This window comes from Crinia signifera, chromosome 5 (assembly GCF_055691185.1).
Source record: "Crinia signifera chromosome 5, ASM5569118v1, whole genome shotgun sequence".
NCBI lineage: Eukaryota > Metazoa > Chordata > Amphibia > Anura > Myobatrachidae > Crinia > Crinia signifera.
Genome location: NC_139221.1, coordinates 58271849 through 58291063, shown reverse-complemented (window position 1 = coordinate 58291063; position 19215 = coordinate 58271849). Strand labels below are relative to the sequence as shown.

Genomic DNA, 19215 nt, shown 5'->3' with positions numbered 1-19215 from the left:
ATTGCCATCACCTGTTTTAAACAGGTTAATTTCTCAGAAAGGTGTTCAGCACAGATGAAGGCAATCACACATTAAGAGGAAAGTCCAGGAACAGAGCGTTATAGACACAGACACCCACTTTGAGTGACAGATGTAGCCAAATATATAGGAGATGAATATTCGGTACTTGTTTCCTAGCAGGGCGCCCACTAAGCTATTTGCTTAGTGGGCTATTCTGCGTAGTGAAATCACATCGCACATCGCATTGCATGGCTTTTTGTGCCTTGCGATGCGTGCAATGCGATGTGCGATGCGATCTTAGTAGTTAATTTAGTTAATTTATTCACTGCACCCTGAGTGAAATCGCATCGCACATCACATCGCATGGCCCTTTTTGTGGCGTGAGATGTGATCTCAGTAGTTCACATGGTAAAACACCTAAAACACCACCACTCTCCACGTCACCCCGAAGCGTAGAAAGTGGCGGCGGAACGCTTCCTCCGACCTTTTCATACCCCCACAATCCACGTTGTCGTGGAGTTGATGTTATATAGTGTGGCGAGCGCAGCGAGCCACCAAGCCCGAAGCGTGACAAGCGTACGCGGATTACTTTACATGTTTTCCGCGTCCCCACGCTGCGCTCGCCACACAATATAAAGACAACTCCACGCCGACGTGGATAGTGGGGGTATGAAAAAAGGTCGGAAGACGCGTTCCGCTGCGCTCTTCACGCTTCGGGGTGACGTGGAGAGTGGTGGTGTTTTACCACATTAACTACTGAGATTGCATCAAACATCTCACGCCACAGAAAGCCGTGCGATGCAATGTGCAATGCGATTTCACTATGTTAGCGTACGTAGGAAATCTGGGCGCCCTGCTAGGTAACAAGTACGGAATATTCTACATGCCTAGGGCAATAACAATAGTCTATGATGTGCAGGCTATTTAAGTATTTCTGCGAGTCTGCCCTTCTTTTTAAACCAGCAATCATTTACAAGGTAAAACCAGGTTGTTTTGCCTTAAATAAGTAAATAATTGCAACTTTAAAAATACATTCAAACTCACAGTAATTCCTGATCAATCGGCACATCGCAGTCTATTACATATTGTCCCTGGTCTCTTATTCCTCCTTGTTTTAAAGGATTGTCAATGCAAATTATTCAAAACTGACTAAACAGGCAAATACAATTCTCCCTATTCTGTTTGGAAAACAACTTTTTCCGTACCTGTTCCTATTCTATGAAAGTTGTCTGATTATAATTACATTTAAAATGTGAAGATATCATGATCACGCCAATGTTGTTTAGTTTCTATTATGTAGAACATGATGTAACACTCCTTTCCCATGAGCAACATGTCTTTACTTTTTTTCTATCATTGTTGGCAGCTATACTGATATTAAGTAGGACTTAAGGGAAATTAAGGACATCACAACCTTTCTGTAATGTCACCCTGGATTCCTATAAATGAGAGCTTCCCTTGAAAGCGAATCGCTCGCGTATCCCCGGCTGGAATCTGGCTGTGCAGTCTAGCTGCGGTGCCAGGCGCAGGCCAGCGATGTTTTGGGTCACAACGATTGCGACCTCTACCACAAATCGGATTGTCGCTGCACCCTGTTGCATTGTCAAAGCCCCCCTCGCACACCGCCCAATCTGAAACTGCAATTGCCGAATAGCGATTCCCGTACTTCAAATCCGAATCAAGCCCAAAGTGTGATGGCCACCAGACTAGGCTAAGCATATGCACAGTGGGACGTCGCGCAGTATACTTACTGTACCTTCAAAACTGAAAAGACTGTCATACTTAGTGCCGCATGTTTAGATCACCAGCGATCACCACGGGGAACATAGGATCCTATAGAAATAGGGATCCCTAAAATACACCCTAGCACCAAGCTCAAGATCCCTCCAAAGTGCTGCAGTGACCCTCTAGTGTGAGGCAGGGGGTGGGTAATAGGATATTGATATTGACAACTGATCTGTAACACTTCAATAAACATATCATTCATTTTAAAGTCTATCTGTGTATGAGCATCTATAAATACCCACACATACACCCCTATGCAGCACTGTACTATATACCTATACATATATTCAAACTGAAGAGCAGGACACCATTATGTACAGCAGAATTTCCAGAGCCCGGATATACTGAACACACCATTTGCCACCAAAGTGTGATAAATGTGATTTTTCATTTTAATAAATATTTATCCCCTTATTTGTCAAGTTCTTTTAAATCAGGTTAAAAAAAGGCTTTTTTTTTTTTTTACAAAATAATGTATTTACTTTATTTTTTTCTTTCCCCTATTTTATTTCTAGATCAAATATGTACTAGCATTTCAGCATTTATGTCTGATTTAAGTGCTGATTATTTGCTTCCCTCTGGTAAAGTTTTGATAAGACATTAGCATGTTTAATTCAACACACAGTAATAGTAAAAGCAAGCTCATTTCCTTGGGCATCTAAGAGTATTTGGCAAAGCCAAGTCATCTGACTAGCATTCTCTTACCCCATGAGATTAAATTATTCAATTACTTGTAATTCCAAAACCAAGTGTGCAAATATAAAATAATAAAATGGGTATAGTTGTATTATTCATTTTTTTTCATTTGATGAAAAAAATATAAAATAAATGTTTAGTCACTGTTTCCAATTACACATTACCTAAATACATTTGTATCAGTGGAGCTGTGACGTTCTATATCAGTGCTGTGTGATTATAGAGCCATTGGCACGTGATACCGATGTCTGGGATCTTCCCTAGACAAGAAATATTGTTCAGTGAGGAAAGCAATATACATATGATAAAACACCATTAGCAGACATGCCTTAAAGATGCAGGTGGCTTATCATATATTTGAAAATGTGTGTAACTCAGGGTTAGATGTAAGAACATACATTATGGGAGAGAAGTGGTATCAGAAATCGTATGTGCACTCATACTGCTTCTCCCCAATATATCAAGGAGATATGTATAAAATGACTGGGGTGCTTCTGTTCGCCGACCATCGAATGACGTTGAAGGCCCACGCACATCTAAGGTTGCTCTGTCTATTACGTAACCTTAGATCTATGTGAACATTTGGCAGGAAGTTGGCGGGCACACCCATGAAAATACTGGGAATTACCATGGGTGCGACTATCCGCCCCTGCCCCCCACACGCAGTCTTGGGTGTGTACACTCGACCGAACAGTCTGTTCGCCATGGCTGCACGCACACTGTATATGCACATGCACAGAAATGCAGCTGTGCATGCACATACGCCAAACAACGGCCCCCGTGTTCGGCTGAACGGACCAGAATAAGGGCCAATATGTATTATAATCTTGTTTGCTAGAGCTACAGAGCAAAAAAACTCCCTCTGGTGATCCCTGCTAGACTTCCCACAGTGCATCAGCCTAGTGCTCATGTGCTAGCTCCACTCCTGTCCGGTTCCAGTACTCATGCGTAAGATCTGGCATGCAGCCTGGAGCCTGGTAGCTGTTATTGATAGCTGCAGTTGTTGGAATGCCCAGTGCCACTGATCGTGCATACTGTACATTGCCTACAACGCATCACACCATTTTAAAGATAGCATACACTTTGTATGAATGGTCAGTGGCAATATTTATTTCTGCAGCTGTCATTGCTTAGCGCACAGCACTGTCCCTAGCAGTTGGCACAAAAACAATAAAGTGTTTTTCTCACTAGTGCTGTAGGCAGCGCTGTTAGGAATTTAACTGGTGCATGCGCAATATGCATGCAAGCACTGGCCAGTGGCAGCAGCCATGCTGAAAGAGAGAAAGTAGAGATTGCCGGAAAAGTGAGTTCACACTCTCCTCCTTCGACAATTGTGTGCTTCATACATGTAGAAGACTGGCTTATAGCAGTGTGCTAGAGTAAGAACTGCTTGTGTCTTTTCTCATTTAGATAAATCCCTCCCCTTGCAGGCACCTGTATAAGCCTATACATTCCCCAACTTGCAATAGGTATAGTTAAATTGTCATCCAAGCTAATATAGTAGTTGGGCACTATTACGTAATTTCTTGAACATGTTAAATTCAGTTAACAATTTTAAATGATGATTATAATCGTTTTAAATAATATATCAAAAGGTTAATGACTTTTAGGAACATTTTGTTATCATTTCTTGGTCTTAAACTATCATCATGGGGCTATTTTCCACTTTTCTTGAACCGATGGAGACATAAAAGTGTTTGCAGGCCGACCTTGGGCTCACAATTATCAAAGTAGTTTGCACATATTAGATTTGTATCAAGTAAATGTAATCTCTTCCCTGCAAGGGTTTGGATTCTTCAACCTCACGTCTGAACATCTCTGCTGGGTTTTTTTTATGAGGCTGAATGTCCAAGTACAAATTAATTACGTTTTGTAATTGCACATCTGTCAATCATTAGATGATTATACCATTTCAACCTCATCAGTTGATTTCTAACATTTGAGGTTGCCACTGCAACTGCAAAATTATATATAATTTCCTAAGTGAGAAGCAGTGTCTCTTAAATTTGCAGATCATTTTATGTCTATTACTGCTGTGCAGGCATACTGTGCTCCTAACTGTTCTAGCTCATATTTTATAGTCTATGATTAACTTAACTGATTTCTCCCAATTGTCTTATACCGTTATTCTGTGTACAAAGGTTTAAAACTACTGAAAAATCCCAAACATTCTACAGCTTTTATTACTAGTTTATGGTCTTTTTAGCTAAATGAACGACTGTACTATGTATGAAAACTACCTTGAAAAAGGGCTATTTTCGCCCGAAACATGTCGGTGAGTGGCCATAATCTGCTAGAAGTCTTACCTTTTCCAACTGGTACCATTTTCCATTCCTATGTGGATTCGGAGTGGAGGTGGCAGACTCTGGCTGTTTATGGTTTTATTTTTTTAATTGTTTTTTTAATTTTTAATTTTACCTGATACATTGTATTTTTGTCAACTTTTTTGGATTAAAACCATCCATGGATGGATGCCTTTTAATGAGTTTGTAACATGGTCTGAGTTGGAAACTTAAAGAAACCTTTTGGTGAATATACTGTAGGGCATCTTCTTGTGGTGAATTATCGCCCCAAAGGGGCCGTAAATTATTGGTGTGCTGTATAGAAGTATCCTGGTTATTGATCCATGTGTCCAGGAAGGAATAAAGAAACCTTTGTATGAAAATAGTGCCCAGCAGTGAGGTTAGTATTTTATTAAGCAGAAACACTTGGTATCTTGAAGTGGGAGGAGTCGTGAGATCGGTCCGCTAACCCAAAGAAACCTTTGATATGAAAATAAGGCCTTGTTAAAAGGTCAGTTGCAAGTGTCTTGGGGAGTGAGCTGAATAGACATTGATGGATGATGACTTTGTCTCTCTCCAAAGAATTGTAATACCTATTGAAAAAGGTCGTTGTTCACTATAGCAACAGTGCCGGATGAAATTCTCCATTCTTTGAAAATATGTATGAAAAGTGTTTTCTTTTATGCTTCTTGTACTTATGTGATAGCCCCCCCAAAAAGGCATCATTACTATCTGCCAAATCTCTAACTCAACATGCGATTTGACCTGTAAACTGCTTTGTGTTTCCCTATGCACATCTTCTCAGACTCGCAATACTCACAACACTCACAATAGTTCAAGATGAGCATGCAGCTCAACTCTAAAGTCAGTTCACTGCATTCAGACTATCAGAGTCGGACTGGGGCATATAGGGTCCATGGTGAAATACAGCAGAAGGGGCCCATACTTAGGTGTGTGGCCATCTAGCAGTTTTGCCAGCCACCATAAAGTCTTGGCTAGCCATTTGAAAATGCTTAGTTGGTGGCTCTGTTATATACATTTAGTAAATATACCAAAATGCACCTAGTGCTTGATAAGCTACAAGATTAATAACAGCATAGATTGTATTGAAAACACTTAATGTATAATTCAAATGCACATTCTGGAAGCTGATACCTAGAGGAGAAGGCCATCCCCTCATGCAATTTGGCCCACCAGGAATTTCCCCAATACCCCCAGTGGGTCAGTCTGACCTTGCAGGCTATAAACATGCAAGACAGAATGCTTTCTATTTTCTACCTACATCACAGCTATAGTACTCGAGTCACAACATTGTAGAGCAGTGGTTCTCAACTTCAACAAGAACTCAAGTACTCCCAACAGGTCATGTTTGAGGATATCTGTCTATGTATAATTATTGACCAATCAAAATAGATCAACCCATCTGTGCATGATCAAACACATCCACAAATAAAAACCTGCTATAGAGAGTTGATGAAAAAAGCTATTCAAGAAGGTATAGACAACTAAAGACAAGTCAGGTCATTTAATACACACTATGAAGTTCAACATTTCCACAGTGAGTCCGGTACCGACACTGTGCAGGCCTTCAGCTTGTTAGTATCAAATCACTTTTAATATATCAGCAATTTTCCAGGTGACCTTTCCCAGTCCTATATAATTGAAGAACACTATGATTTTGAACTTGTGCCATAGTGAACAAGCTTAATAGGCTAATGTTTTATTCAAATGGCTGCTCATAGTTACTTACTTATACTGATATAATATTATAAAAGGTTTAGCTTATTGAGAAATTGACAAAATTATTATTATTATTATTATTACACCACCACAGAGACAACAGTATTTGTTGGTGGCAAGTACACTTTTTGAAGCCTGACTCCATGATTGCGCTTTGTTATAATTTGTAAAAATATATTTAATTTGCTGTAAAACGTAACATTAAAATAGTTTTTACAACTTTTCTCTGTTTAGAATTAATTTCCATTATCTATGATTTATCATATTTAGTGAGAGATTTATCAAAGCTTGGAGAGAGAGAGATAAAGAACTGACTAATTCCTTCTGGCATTTTTTTTAAATCCAGCCTGACAAATAATAGCTACAGTAGAAGCAGATTGTTTAGTACTTTATCACACTTTGATAAATGTCTCCCATAGGGACTGATTCAGCAAGGCTAGCTATGCAACTGGTGTTCGCTGCTTAGCGAGCCCTGAAACGCTCCCAGCCGAACTCCCCCCTCCCACTGCCGAATCCCCTCCATACCATGCAAGCGGATGTACATGAACACATCTCTCGCATGCGGCCGAAGGGGAGACAAATCATTGGATGGTCGCCGACCATCCAATGATTTCTCTCCCCTTTGGAAATAAAAGTCAATCAGAACTGACTTTTATTTCCGTCGGTGTCTGCCGAAGAGTGACGTGTCATGCGACATCAGCCACCAGCCCTCGGCGGGCATTGGCCCGTCCATTTTCCCAAGGACACTTCCCATGTTCTGGCCGCTGCCCGCCCCCTCCCTACCCTACTCGTATTAATGCCTCAGCAACTGTGATAGTCGCTAAAGGTGTATATATAGCGGCCCTGAGCATGCGTAGAATCACACCATCGGTCCCCAGCATGAACATGCTGGGACCGACCTGGTATTCAATCACCCCCATAACTTCAGTGGAGCATTATCAAAAATTCTTTGTTTTTTACATTTATCCTGTGCTATTATTACTGCCACTATCCTTGGGCATGTCACATTATGAGAATGAGCTCTGTCATGTAATTCCATTATCCTATTCTCTTTCTGTATCCAGAGCAATTTTTTTTATTGTTTTTGTATTTTTCTTTTTGTTTGAGACAGGTCTTTTCTTCTCATTTTACCGCCCACAATTGTATATTAATGTCAAACTGTTGTCAAGAAAACAGTGTCAAACTGGCTGTATTTTTAATTCTCCCATTCAAATTAGAGCTCAACCAGTCAACGGTATGACAGGACGTCTAATCAGCCGTAGAGTTTCTCTGTCTCCTGAAACATACAAGACAGCTGTTTGCAGTTCATTCCATACGTCAAGATGACAAGAGAATCTCATAATGGCATTATGTGATATACTGTGAGGGGTGGTGACTTTTCTTCTGTTGTTTTTTTTCCTTAGGAACGTTATTATCAATTTTAATGCATAAATGGAAAACATCAAATAATCAGTGGATAGTAAAGAACGTTAGAATTGTTTTCTTTTTTTCGTTTCTTGTTTTGTACTTTAGGCATTATTCATTTTCCATGTGCAAGTCATTGAAGAAATATGTTTTTTATCATAGGAAAAAAAAAGAATTTCATATGTCCACAGAGGCAGAAACATTAAGTAAAAACATATAGCGGGCAGCAGCTGTAAAGAGTGTATGTTTTTGCGGCTGATTGAAATTGATACTTTTTTTTTTACGCCAATCTCTAATAGGGTATTGGTTAGCAGGGCATTCATCTCCCATTACACAAACTCTTTACCATTAAGCATTGATATCCGAGTATACTTTTTGAACATACAATAGAGGCTTCATGGTTAGTTGCTATGGCCAAGGTCAGGTCTATATCTAAACAAAACTGAATATATGAAAATAGCTCAGTTTCCTGTCACAGTTCTTGATATTACATTTGTTGATGTGCTATGCTGACACTTTTCTTACATATAGCAAATACTTTATTACAGCATATATTCATCTAACTGCTCTGTCATGCTGGTTTTCTATGTTCTTTAGAGCTTATAGGTTTGCTGTTATTTTAATGACAACGTTGAGGGCGATAAAGAAAATTGGCCAGTAATACAAGAAACTGACACTAAAGCTGGCCATACACCTAAAGATTTATTGTCCAATCTGGGTGGTTAGAACAACAATCTGGTAATATCCGAATTACCATTTTTGGCAGATTTCCATAATTTCGAAGCAAATTGTCAATTGTCATTTGCTCCCATAAGTTACCCGAGTTTTGTTCGACTAACCATCCAGATTGGACAATATATCTTTAGGTGTATGGTCAGTTTAAGATTCAAATGGAGTATTATCCAGCAAGAAAGACCCTTCTGCACCATGAGAGGTGTTTGTCCTTCCAGAGCTGGCATTAGGACACCCGCTCTATAGTTGTTTGACCGGTGTCCCACCTGGACATACTTTTCAAATTTCTGCTAAACTTTTTTGTTACTTGTAATTTTAAGATATACTGCGCCAGATGAGCTTCAAAAAGTAATAAATTGAAGAGTGATAAACAACCAGCCAATCAGTTCCTACCTGTCATGTCACAGGCTGGGTTTGAAAAATGACAGATAGGAGCTGATTGGCTGGTTGATTATCACTCTCCATTTGATCACTTTTGAAGCTTGATACATCTGTCCCACTGTATCTTTTAGGAAACATATCTTTGTACTGCACAGTATTGGGTCTATGTGTTGTAGAATGATGATGATGATGATGATGATGATGATGATGGATCTGTATGCTTTTTATAAAACTTTGTGGCCACATTTTTCAATCAACTGAAAGGAGGCCTCTCCTTCACACACTCGGTCAGACCTGATGGCCGCCAGGGTGGAGGAGTGGGCATCCTCCTCTCCCCCAACTGCACCTTCCGCGCCATCCCACCTGAGCCCTCCCTCACATTCTCCACCTTCACACTGTCCCCCTCCGACGCTCTAAACCCCAACCCTGGCACAACAAAATAACACGATTCTTGCAAAAATGTGCACGCTCTGCTGAACGCCTCTGGAGGAAATCTCACTCTCTGGCAGACTTCCTCCATTTCAAGTTTATTCTCCTCTCCTACAGCGCTGCTCTCTCCTCTGCCAAACAATCTTTCTACAAATCTCTCATCTCTTCCCATTCCTCCAATCCCCGAGGTCTCTTTGAAACTTTCAACACTCTACTTCGCCCTGCACCACCCCTCCTCCCTTCATCCCTCACTGCCACTGACTTTGCCTCCTTCTTCCTCTCTAAAATTGAGATAATCCGACATGATATCTCCTCCCATACCCCCTCTGCTGCCCACCCACCCCAATCATCCTCCCCTCCCAACTACCCCACTCTGTCATACTTCTGCCCTACTACAGCTGAGGAAGTCCGCTCCCTCATCTCATTCTCTCCCCCCTCTACCTGTCCCTTGGACCCTCTCCCCTCCCGTCTCCTCAGTTCCCTCTCCCCCACTGGCTGCTCCCACCTTGCTCACCTCTTTAACCTATCTCTTTCTACTGGCATCTTTCCCTCACCCTTCAAACATGCTCTGGTCTCACCTATTCTTAAAAAACCAAACCTGGACCCTTTATCTCCCACAAGCTACCGCCCTATCTCTCTTCTCCCATTTGCCCCTAAAATACTAGAACGGCTGGTTTACAGGCGTCTCACCAGCTACCTGTCTGACCATGCCATCCTTGATCCCCTTCAATCTGGCTTTCGCCCACTTCATTCCACTGAGACTGCCCTAGTGAAAGTCACCAATGACCTGCTGTCAGCCAAATTCAAGGGTCACTTCTCCCTGCTTATCCTTTTGGACCTATCTGCTGCCTTTGACACTGTGGATCACCCTCTCCTCCTCCACACACTCCAAAACATTGGCCTCTCTGGCACAGTCTTCAACTGGTTTTCCTCTAACCTCTCCAACCGTTCCTTCTCAGTCTCTGCCTCTGGCTCTACCTCACCACCTTCTTTCCTTCCTGTCGGGGTCCCTCAGGGTTCCGTCCTTGGCCCCCTTCTGTTCTCTCTGTACACCTCCTCTCTGGGTGCACTCATTAACTCCTTTGGCCTCCAATATCACCTCTATGCGGATGACACCCAAATCTACCTCTCCTCTCCTGATCTGTCCCCCACTGTTTTCTCTCAGGTTTCCAACTGCCTCTCTGCCATCTCCACCATCTCCACCTGGATGTCTGAGCATTTTCTGAAGCTGAATATGGACAAAACCGTACTCATTATCTTTCCCCCACCCAGAGCTATGCCCCTACTAATATCTCTATCACTGTTAACAACACCATCATCTCCCCCGTTCCCCAACTACGCTGCCTGGGTGTCACTCTTGACTCCTCCCTCTCCTTTGCACCCCACATCCAAGCCCTGGCCCATTCTTGCCGGTTCCAGTTACGCAACATTGCTTGCATCAGGCCCTTTCTCTCACAGAGTGCAACTAAGCTGATCATCCACTCATTGGTCATCTCACGGCTCGACTACTGCAATGTTCTCCTCACCGGCCTCGCTCAATCCCAACTGGCTCCTCTCCAATCTGTCCTCAATGCTGCAGCCAGGCTTATCTTCCTCTCCCGCCGCTCTAATTCTGCCACTCCCCTTGAACAAAATCTGCACTGGCTTCCATTCCCCTACAGAATCCTCTTCAAACACCTCACACTCACATACAGGGCCATCTCTAATTCCATTGCTCCATATATCTCTAACCTCATCTCCATTCATACACCCTCCCGCCCTCTACGGTCGGCTGACGACTGTCGTCTCTCCTCCACCCTGATCACTGCTTCCCATGCTAGAGTACAGGACTTTGCCCGTGCTGCACCCCTTCAGTGGAACGCACTCCCTCGCTCCATTAGACTCTCCCCGACCTTGCAAAGCTTCAAACAGGCGCTGAAAACTCACCTATTCATCAAAGCATACCCTTCCACTGCATAAACAAGATGGTTCTCTGAACCTTTGCCTGTTTACATCCTGCTATCTAACCACCACCCACTTGCTTGCACCTCTTGTAATCTGTCTGTCTCCCCTTCCTACTAGATTGTAAGCTCCGCCGAGCAGGGCCCTCTTCCCTCCTGTTGTCAAAGCCCACTTCTCTTCACATGTCACTCACAGCTCTCCTATACTCAAATACTCAGTGACCATCTTTGTCTGCATACTCATCTCCATCATTGGCCTCAAGCCTCTAGTTGTATGTTAATTGAGTCCTCACTACTTATATCCAAGCTGTAATGTGTATTGAACTGTGGCGCTCTTTATTTGTACTGTATTCTTGTTATTTATTCAATGTTATGCCAAGCTTTGTCTCCCCGTATTGTTCCTTTGTACGGCGCTACGAAACACTTGTGGCGCATTATAAATAAAATTATAATAATAATAATAATAATAATAATAACTGTAGAATGGGACCTTTACAAAGGCCTCATATCCAAAAGGGTTGTTAAATTTGCTAAAGCTTATAAAAATGAAAAGAGGTGATGCTGATTATAGTAACCATTCATATTCTATCTATAATTTTCTAGGATGCAATAGAAAAATGACAGACGTAATATAATTGGTTGCTTTGGGCAATATTGCCTGTTTCTATTTAGTAAATTTACCCAATAATGCCTATGAGTTGACATATCTTGCTACCGAGTGCCATTAAAATCTTCTTTATTTTATGCTATTGTAAATCTTTGCTTGATACATTTGCTGTCTGTATGGCTCCCATTGTTAAAAAAAAACAGCACTGGGGTGTGTGATCTGTTAAAAATTGAGGCATGAAATGTGAGTTTTACATTGAGAAATTCTACAGTGTGTAGACTGGGCACATTTTAAATATCAATTTGAAAAATCGGCCCTATGATGTACAGCTCATTGTTCTTTTCATGAATCTGTTATTTCCTATTCATCAGCTATGTCATATTATCTTCCCATATTTGTCTGGGGCTTTTATTCATGCTGAACACGGGGACAAATGACAATATCATTGTACCATTTGCATTCTTTTTGGCTTAAATATATTATAAGCCTGATTCCTGGAAACCAAGCATTCTGAACTGTATGATCTAGTAAAAGGGTACACAATAATCCTTTGAGTGCCAAGTGAATTTGTCAATATTGGTGTGAAAGTTGCCAAGGAAACATTTTTATTCATCATAATGACCTGTAATGTTTACCTTATATAGGAAATATAATCTTTATTTACACAACATTTTTTATTTGAATTTATATAACAAATATGAGCGACGCTGGTATTTTTAGCTGATATTTTGAAAATCTCCAGAAATTTTGGTACTCAAAAGGGCCCCTTACACTTGTGAGATTTTGTGAGATTTCATCCAATTTGAGTCAATTTATCTGACGAGATCTGATGTGCCGTCTGACAAAATCTTATGTGCCTGATGTGTAGGACACAATCTACAATCCTGTGCCATTGAGTATAACCAAGAGATTGGAAGAGATTGAACCTCCTGCACATAGGATAAATCTCGAGTCAATCAGGTTCAATTTGTTGAGACAATAAGTTGACAAGTGTAAGGGGGCCTAAAGGGTTAAGCCCCACTTTTTCAAATCCAAAAGCGGTACCTCTGTATTATCATGGCGCCCATCGATGTTGATGGTATGCGATGCGATGTTCCGCGATGTCCCCCGCTTCGGGCTCGGTGGCTCGCTGCTCTCTCCACACTATATAAAATCAACTCCATGCCGACGTGGATAGTGGGGGTATGAAAAGGTCGGAGGACGCGTACCGCTGCCCCTCGCGGGCTCGCTGCGCTCGCCACGCTTCGGGTTCACGTTCATACTGGGGGTGGCGTGGGGGTGCATTAAACATTGTAAGCACCCATTAGGGTGCTTAAAAACACCCATTAGGGTGCTTATACAATTTAAAATCGTATAGGGGGCTTAAATCGCATCGCTGTGCATTGGGTGTATGGCATGCGATGGCATGCGATGCGATGAAAAACTGTGTTCCGATATGCGATGGGCGCTGTGATAATGCACAAGCACCCCAAAAATCTGTGTATAATGTCGCTTCCTCTTTAAATGAACTCATTTCTAAATAAGTATATTTTTTGAAAGTTCTGATATTGATATTATTTTTTAAATTGTTGCATGAAATAGCTTCACTTCTGTATATCCTGACATAAGCAATTTTGCATTTCAAGGAATTTAAATAATGCTTCACTGTAACCTAACTTCAGTTCCCTGCAGATTTGTACCTTAAAGTAAATTGTAAGTATATTTAGCTTTATATGTATTCGGATTTGTCACATGCTATAAACATTCAGCTTTAAATGTTTTTTTAACTATTTGTTTGTTGTTTTTTTAGATTATTTTGGTAATTCACTAATTCAAAACAATTTAGTTTTTATAAATTAGTGCTAATATCATCCCTGCTAATACATTTTAAAGCAGTGAATTATATTGAATTATTGATGAACATTTGAAAATAATGGGGGGTATTCACACTTTGTGCAAGATAGGGCTGCTATACAGCGCGACTATTGCTGCACTGATTTGGCCAGGTAAATGGAATTATCGGCCTTTGAATTGAATTAACGGTTGAGATTTTGTTTTGGTTTGGTTTTTGTTTTATACTTTACCATCAACTTGGACTCCGATTGGGAACAGTAATCCCAATCGGTAGTTAAGCTCTAATTGGTCATCCATGTGCTCAGGTGTCGAAATTGATACCATAACAGTAATAGTACTGCATGGGTCCTAAAGCAGTAATAAAGTTATTGCATTAGTGAACAATTCACTTCTAACACATCATAGCACCAGGCTCCTTTCGGATATACAGATGAAGCTGTTCTTATCATTTCCGCTGACTCACCATCCGCTGTGGAAGCTCGAGCATCTCACACACTTGCAGAGTATATCTGTGACTTAGACAGTGAGCGCTAAGATCAGAAAAGTGGTACTCCCCTGTTTTGGTAGTTTCTTTTGAAGCTCCTCAATGGTCTTTTTTTGGAGGAGCCGTATATGAAAAAGAAGAAGTAATACCAACACTTCGTGTAATACTGATAGGTTCTTGATATTGTTTGCAGTTGTTTGGGGCTGTCCCCTTATTCTCAATATGTATAATATGATGAAATAAATACGGGGAATTCTCCCCTTTCCAATTACTCACAAGTGTTGGAGTAAGTCAGGCGTATCGTAATATCTTTGGTCTGCCTTGTTCAGATCATGGATAAAGAAGGTTCACCAGCCACAACTAAAGTAAAATAGTTGACTTTTAATGATTTTTGTTAAAACATCTAGTATAAAAAAAGTGGGGTACTCACCTTTGGGGTTTACAGAGTTCAGCTGAAGGGTGGAATATACCAGGAAAAAACGGGGCCCCGTTTCCTGGAAGGGTCAGTTGTCCTCTGTCCCAAGTGATGAGGTCACCCAGAAGGTCAGTCAGCACCAACGCGTTTCGATCTGCAATACAGATATTTGAAAAAGATCTGGATTGCAGATCGAAACGTGTTGGTGCTGCCTGACTTACTCCAACACTTGTGAGTATTTAGAAAGGGGAGAATTCCCCGTATTTATTTTGTCATATTATATATATTGAGAATAAGGGGACAGCCCCAAACAACTGCAAACAATATCACCAACCTATCAGTATTACACGAAGTGTTGGTATTACTTCTTCTTTTTCATATACGGCTCCTCCAAAAAAAGACCATTGAGGAGCTTCAAAAGAAACTACCAAAACAGGGGAGTACCACTCTTCTGATCTTAGCGCTCACTGTCTAAGTCACAGATATACTCCGCACATTCTGACTTAAGGGTGTTGTGTTACCCTTCCACTGTAACTTTACTAGCGAGCTGCTCACAGCGCAATCTGTTTCTCTTTCACCCATTTCTTCCATCTCACACACTTGCACGTCCATTGCCGAGAATTGGGCACGCGAGCATCTTTGATATGCCTGTGCCCCATTCACCGGCGGAGGATGGCAATCGGCGCACCAGAAGCCGCTCAGATGAGAACAGTTCCATCTGTATTCCAGGCAAACCAGTGGTCTAAGTGGAAATTTTGAAGTGGGGGTATGGAAAAATAGAAAGGTCCTTTTGCTCCAGAAAAGGGTGCTTGGCCACACCATGCAAAAGGGGCATGTCCTTAAGTGTAATATACCCCACCATGTACACACGGAATGCTGTGATTGGCGCAACAGGAGCCGCTCAGATGAGAGCGGTTCCATCTGTATTCCAGGCAAACCAGTGGTCAAAGTGGAAATATGAAGTGGGGGTATGGAAAAATAGAAAGGTCCTTTGCTCCAGAATATGGGGCTTGGCCACACAAAAGGGGAGTGACCATGCAAAAGGGGCATGTCCTTAAGTGTTATGTACCACACCATGTACACATGGAATGCTGCATAATACCCATGGAATGAGCCAAAATTCACACAGAATAAGTCAAAATTCACATTATGCCACACGGAATAAGCCAAAATTCACATGGATTGAGACAAAATTCACACATAATAAGTCAAAATTCACATTATGCCACACGGAATAAGCCAAAATTCACATGGATTGAGCCAAAATTCACACATAATAAATCAAAATTCATATTATGCCACATGGAATAAGCCAAAATTGACATGGATCGAACCAAAATTCACACATAAGACAAAATTGACATTATGCCACATGGAATAAGCCAACATTCACATTGAGCCAGAATTCACACATAATAAGTAAAAATTCACATTATAACACATGGAATAAGCCCCAATTCAGAGACATAGGGACAGTGATAGCTGGGACAAAGTGACAGTGAGTGACAGCAGAGACACAGAGAGAGTGACAACATGGAGAGCGACACAAGGACAGAGAGAGTGACAGGGGGACACAAGGAGAGCGAGAGTGACAGAGGGGACACAGGGAGAGCAACAGCGGGGACCAGGGATGGAAAACAAGGGGATGTCAATGCAGATGTGGAACAGGCTGGTCACTGCCCTCACCACCTGCTGCACAGCGCTGCTTCTGTGCACTTCACATTCATTGAAATAAATTTTGGATCAGGGGAACTGGCTAAATCCACAACAAGTGAACACACACACGCGTGTCCTCCACCCCAAACATACATAAACAGCTACCTTTGCAATGGGTAGGGGGGGCACACAGAAAATGGCAGGCAGGAGGGGATGCAGAACAGAGACAAGGAGGCCACTGATCCAGGGCCGGGCAATGCGGTGAGGAACAGGTGCTGGGCTGGTCAGACATCGGCAGTTGGGTGGGAGGGCAAGAGGGGATTGGGGCCAGAGACGCTGATCTGCATGGGAATGTGAGTGCACAGGCACCAGGCAGGGGACTGGAGTAGGCAGACATTGGCAGGTGGGTGGGAGTGCAAAGGAGGATGAGGGCCGCAGACAGGGGCGTAACTAGAACTTTGTGGGCCCCATTGTCACTACAATGCCCCTCAGGGGGACAGAAGATGGTTTGAGGAGAGTGAGAGACAAAGCAGGTGTCAAGAAAAAGAGAATTTGGAGAAAGATGGGGTGAGGTAGTGAGGCGAGAAAGAGATGGGGTGAGGGGAAGGGGAGAGATGGGGGAGGTAGTGAGGGTATAGAGAGAAGATGAGGTAAGGGGAGAGAGAGATGGGGTGAGGGGGTGAGGGGAGAAAGATGAGGTGAGAAATGGGGGATTAAGTGAGGGTAGAGAGATGGTGAGGGATGAGGTGAGGGGTGTGGGGAGATGAGGGGAGGGGGCAGAGAGAGATGGGGTCAGCGGAGAGCGTTGGGGGCAGAGTGCTGTGTTTAGTGAGTGTGTGGGGGATGAGGGGATCATAGCACAGGTTCCGAAAGGTTTCCATTTATAACTTTGTCCTTACAAACTCTCCCCCCCCCTTCCTGCACTCACCGGCGCTAGCAGCTGCATCTCCTGCACAGCGGCAGGGGGAGCCTGGTCTCCTGTGCTAAGTGGCAGCTGGTCTCCTACACAATGGCAGGGGGAGCCAGGTGTATTGCACAGTGGAGCCTCCGAGTCTTCAGCACAGCGACAGCTGGAGCCGGACTCCTGCACAGTAAAAGCTGTAGCGGGGTAACCAGTATTTCTGCAGACACCGGCTGCTGTGTGGGGTGGCGTGCGAGTGGAGGGGGAGACGAGACACTGCTACTCCTCTACAGAAAAGGCAGGTGTCCCGCAATCCTTTCGATCACTACTGGCCGCAGTGATCGGAGTAAGGAAAAAAAAAACAGTGCTTGAAATGAAGTGCCGGTATACCATACTGTTGTATACCAGCCAACTTTGAGCACTGAGGCAAAAAAAAAAAATATTTTTCTTTACACGAATAGCAGCGATAAGATATGATCCCATACTTACTGGGTCTAGAACCTACTATTTAACAAATTTGCTCCTAAAGTCTTTGAGAAGTAGTAACACATACTATGAAGTAGTAGATTAAACTCCCTTGAATTACAAAATTGAATAAATGGATATCACACACACACTTCATAACTTATGTTTATGCATTAGCTCAAATATGCCTTGAAAATGGAGTACTCTTGTTTTTCTCCATGTACATAGACAGTCCACACATACTGATCTATTTACTCGCTATCTGCTGGAGATCCTGTCATTAAACTAACCATGCCTCTTACCCATTTACAATAATCTCACTTTGTTCAATTGAAAACTGTTTTAATTGACACTTGATTTGGCAGAATCTTCATATTTGAAACAACATAAAACAGGCTTTACTCTTCTGACCATAGTGCATGGATTTGTCCTTGAACAACACCCTTCTATGTGGACACCTTGCAGTCAGCCGGTGATGTCGGTTCCCACCATAGAAGCCCATGTTAAATTCATAACATGGATATCTATAGAACTGCACATGTGTATGAGTTCTACAAAAGTGGTCATGTATAGAGATAGGCTTATAACATATACAATCAGGTTCTCTATCTCCAAAAGTGCAAAATTCTAGGGCAATGCCAGAAAATATCACCAGCAATACTTACAGTATATGAAGCAGGCCAGATCTTAATGTCGGTTCTCTGGAGTGAGTTACATCCTGAGTAGGGGTTTGAAGAACATCTCTGCATGATTAAAGCACCAAGATACAGTATTTTAAAACTCTCGAGGAAAATCTTTTTTCCCCAATTACTATATTGCAACAAGTTTTTCATTTTACTTACATCATTCTGTTATCATCATGAAATCCTAATTTGTCATACTGTTTTATTTTATCTGTTTCCCAATTTTAAAAGTTTTATACTCTAAAATCTAATGTTATTTCTAGATTTTAAGTACAGTATATTTTTATTATTTTTGTGAAAATCCTGTTTTATGCTGTTGGTCAAAAAAGGAATCATGTTACAATTAAATTACCGTAAATTATATAGTATCAAAATGCCCTTCTGTTTTACTTGCATGACTTATATGGTTGTATCTGTATTATAGTGGTTATAAGGTTATTTTTCATACTGAATACTGTACTGTACAGTATATTGTCAGTATATCCCAATTTTGTCTTTACTCTTGAACAGGCTTGCCAATGAAAACTTAAGTGAGAAAATCCATGAGCAAAACCAACTTTTGGCCCACCTCGCCAGGGAAAGAGAGTAAGTGTTTTATTTCTACCACAAAGTTAGAAGTATTTGCTTTGGAGTTCCCTCTAAATTACTGTAATCTCTTCAACTGCCCATGTAATATTTTTCATATGTTCCTACTGAGGGTCAGCCCATTATACACTTATAGGTAGGACTTTTCTTATAAAAAGACACAATTCCAAATGTGAATTTGTTCAGGGTAGCTGCTT

The 19215-nt window shown here is 41.8% G+C and overlaps 1 protein-coding gene across 2 annotated transcripts in view; it reads left to right on the top strand.

The window, feature by feature from the left end:
* LOC146080243 (uncharacterized) overlaps positions 1–19215 on the top strand; it is a 332057-nt gene that overhangs the window by 254540 nt on the left and 58302 nt on the right. The window contains exon 23 of one of the 2 annotated variants that reach the window (XM_083187284.1): positions 18944–19018. The exons of the other annotated variant lie outside the window; for it this stretch is intronic. Coding sequence (XP_083043410.1) covers positions 18944–19018 — 75 coding nt within the window. The remainder of the gene's footprint in view (positions 1–18943; positions 19019–19215) is intronic. 2 annotated transcript variants of the gene reach the window in all.